Below are 3,361 nucleotides of genomic sequence, written 5' to 3'. Positions count from 1 at the left end.
GTTCTCTGCTTGCCACGTGTCTTCCTCATTGACGCGTGTCACCGTCTCAATGGTCAATCTTCAGTCGCCAAAATTCTACTATACCACAATCCTCTATACTCGTAACACACTCTAATCTCTACAACCGCACTAGTTAATGACGGTTGTACCCTTATATTATGACGTGCCATTATATTACTGCCACCCATAATCCTCGTATTAACAGCTTATTACACCAGATCCTGTACGACTCACCCCATCATAAATACCATGCTCCGTAATACACACACTTATATCATTAACCTTACACATCTTTTTCTTCTTCTATTTCTCTCTCTCTCCTTTACCAATAAATTTAAACGTTATAACCTAGTTGCCGGAATATTCTTTTACCATGGACACACACACTGATCATTCATCAAGTTCTTCGCCACCGCCGCAGCTGCCACCCGGGTTCCGGTTCCACCCGACCGACGAAGAACTCGTTATTCATTACCTTAAGAAGAAAGCCGCATCCGAACCGCTTCCGGCCTCGGTTATCGCTGAAGTGGATCTTTATAAGTTTGATCCTTGGGAGCTTCCAGGTATTCATTAATTCATTCTATGTATTTTCATCCGTTGTCTGTCTGAAAACAGTCTCTCTATCTGTCCCTGGGATAGAGGTAATATTTGCTTACGTGATTACGTCACACTTTCCTAGACCCTACTAACAGTTTCGCTATTAGTAGGATTTACCGGGTACAGTTGTTGCTGTATATTGCTTTATGAATTTTGATATTTTGATCGGATCATATTATTTTTCATCTTCAATATCATAATCAAATATTTGAATTCATTTAGTTTAACTAGCTTTTTAAATTGGAAAAACTAATATATATACATGTAAACATATTATTTTTTTCATGGATCTCTGTTTTGAAACAATTAGGGTTTTCTGATTATTTTTATTATAAACTATGTGTGTAGCCAAGGCGGCTTTTGGTGAGAAAGAATGGTATTTCTTCAGTCCATGGGACCGAAAGTATCCGAATGGAGCTCGGCCGAACAGGGCGGCGACGTCGGGGTACTGGAAAGCGACTGGTATTGATAAACCGGTGTTGACGGCCGGTGGAACTCATAAGGTGGCTGTCAAGAAAGCCTTGGTTTTCTATGGTGGTAAACCACCAAAAGGTGTCAAGACAAACTGGATCATGCATGAGTATAGACTAGTTGATAATAATAATAATAAATCAATCTGTACACCACCTGTGTTCGATCCTGCCAAAAGTAAAGGATCTTTAAGGGTAATATTATTTTTATATAGTTATATATATATAATTTATATTAATGTTTGTGATGATTTAATTGGGTTAATAAATTCTTGCAGTTGGATGATTGGGTTCTGTGTCGAATTTACAAAAAGTGTAATGTTCAGGCACCAGTGGGAGATGACGGTGGCGGTGGTGGTGGGGGCAGTGATTTGACTATGAACGGGATTCTAGGATCTTCCGTCCAGTCATACAACCACCCGTGGTTTATGAAACCAACGGGTGGTTGCACAGGGTATAATGCCATTGCGGAAAATGGCCAACATAACATCTTGTTTGAGAACATGATAAACTCTAACCCCGTTGTATCCACCTCGAATCTCCTTCCCGAGAAACGGCCAGCCTTACCGAGTTTCCTTTGGACCGACGATGGTAACGCTGGTAATACAGGTAACTCTTCGTCGTCATCGGCGTACACCAAGATGTGTTTGACCGACAGTATTACCGACAGAAATCCGATGGATACACAACTGCATTTGCAACTTCAACTTCAACTCCAACAACAAAACATGTTGATGGCTCCAGGAGAAAACATGCTTCAGCAACAGTATGAGTTACCGGACATGAAATGGTACTCTTAGATGAAATTTGGGAAGTGGGTGTGAATGGAACTTGAAGTTACATAACAAAAGATGAAAATTTTGTTAATTTTGGTAAGGAAAATTGGTCTACAGTTGGTTTGAATGTGTAGTTGGTATGCTACCAGTTTTAGGTAAGAAACCATGGGTTATATATTTGCTTAAGCAGTGATTAATTTTAGCTAGATTAGATATAGAATACAACTCTTCTAGAGTGAGGCAAATATTATTATTGAATAAGTTATTTATATATATACTTTGATCAGTTTGTATATAATTTCAAGAAGTCTTGATTTGCAATATATAATTTCAAGAAATTAATCTTGAATATATGGTTCATTTATTAGATGCATGAAGTCATGAGGATTGCATTTGGGGAAGATAATTATGTGACAAACTTGGTTTTGTTACATTTATTTGAATAAATTATTCTGAATCTTTTAAAAGTTTTATATACGTACACTTTCAAAAATCTTGAAAATTTCTTTTGGAAAAGTAATTAAAATATAGTTCAACTATACGTAATCTTTTTAAACGAAAGCGATTTTAATGTACGAAATGTCATTGTTCTGTGGATTTATTTTTATAATGATGCCTTCGAATTCTTTTTGTGTTCTTCAATGATGAACGCAAAACCCTAATAGGTAATAATGATATTAATCTTTTATGTGACTTGTTTGTTTGTTAGAGCTTGAAAAATAAGAAAGAGTTTGGAAATTGTTTTTCTTTTCTGAATGTGTAGGTGATCACAAGTGACTTTATGATCCTAACGACCTCAATTACCATATACTCCATCTCTCTCTCTCTCTCTCTACACATGCATTATATATATATATATATATATATATATTAATTAAGGATCAAATAATTACAATATTTTATTTGGAAAGTATAGTAAAATTATATAAAATATTTTTTAGAGGACGAATTTCTTTTTATTTATCGTCGTTGTCGAGCTTGAACTCAATACCTTCTATTCCTTACCAGCCCAAAATAATATTACGTTTCTTTTACAAATTTTTTTTCTATATTTCGTCAATATGAATCTGGTAATATATCTCATTATTTTGACAAGCTAAGATTTATGTCTAATTTTTTGTTGAGTTGTTTGATTGAGTCTAAGTTCAAAATTTCGTATTTTTTCCATGCTATTGCCTTGCATGAATGGTGTTTTTTTCCCTTCTATAACCATTAAAGTAAAATATAATAGTTTGCTATATTATTTGTTAGAGGGGAAGGGGCACTCATGGGTATTACCCATACATTGGTCAATAATGTAATGCCACCTTATTTTTACCATTAACTACCCAAAAACCATAAACTTACAGGCATCACCTACCCACAAGTACCCTAAAACTTCATTAATTAATTTTAATTTTCAATGGCCAATAATGAATTAATGTTGTATGGCAAACCTTTGCCATGAAATGAAGCCATGCACCTTACCCACATGAGATGGGGTGGTGTTGCCATATGGTTTGTAAGCCATACACCCTG

General features: G+C 35.4%; 1 protein-coding gene across 1 annotated transcript; it reads left to right on the top strand.

The window, feature by feature from the left end:
• Window positions 1-308: 308 nt before the first annotated feature.
• On the top strand, window positions 309-2,118 carry LOC143540014 (NAC transcription factor 56-like). Its single transcript, XM_077033181.1, has 3 exons — window positions 309-563; window positions 946-1,262; window positions 1,346-2,118. The coding sequence occupies exons 1-3, from the start codon at window positions 374-376 to the stop codon at window positions 1,865-1,867; spliced, it is 1,029 nt and encodes a 342-aa protein (XP_076889296.1). The 5' UTR covers window positions 309-373; the 3' UTR covers window positions 1,868-2,118.
• Window positions 2,119-3,361: the final 1,243 nt, after the last annotated feature.

This window comes from Bidens hawaiensis, unplaced genomic scaffold (genome assembly GCF_021521415.1).
Source record: "Bidens hawaiensis isolate Kalapana, Puna unplaced genomic scaffold, B.hawaiensis_p1.1 tig00012134_1, whole genome shotgun sequence".
NCBI lineage: Eukaryota > Viridiplantae > Streptophyta > Magnoliopsida > Asterales > Asteraceae > Bidens > Bidens hawaiensis.
The sequence above is the reverse complement of the archived record's forward strand: the minus strand, read 5'-3'. Positions and strand labels throughout refer to the sequence as shown.

Coding starts and splice junctions, on each gene's coding strand:
- LOC143540014 (XM_077033181.1), top strand. CDS start 374: ATGGACACACACACTGATCATTCATCAAGTTCTTCGCCACCGCCGCAG. Junction 564..945: donor TGATCCTTGGGAGCTTCCAG/GTATTCATTAAT, acceptor CTATGTGTGTAG/CCAAGGCGGCTTTTGGTGAG. Junction 1,263..1,345: donor AAAGTAAAGGATCTTTAAGG/GTAATATTATTT, acceptor AAATTCTTGCAG/TTGGATGATTGGGTTCTGTG.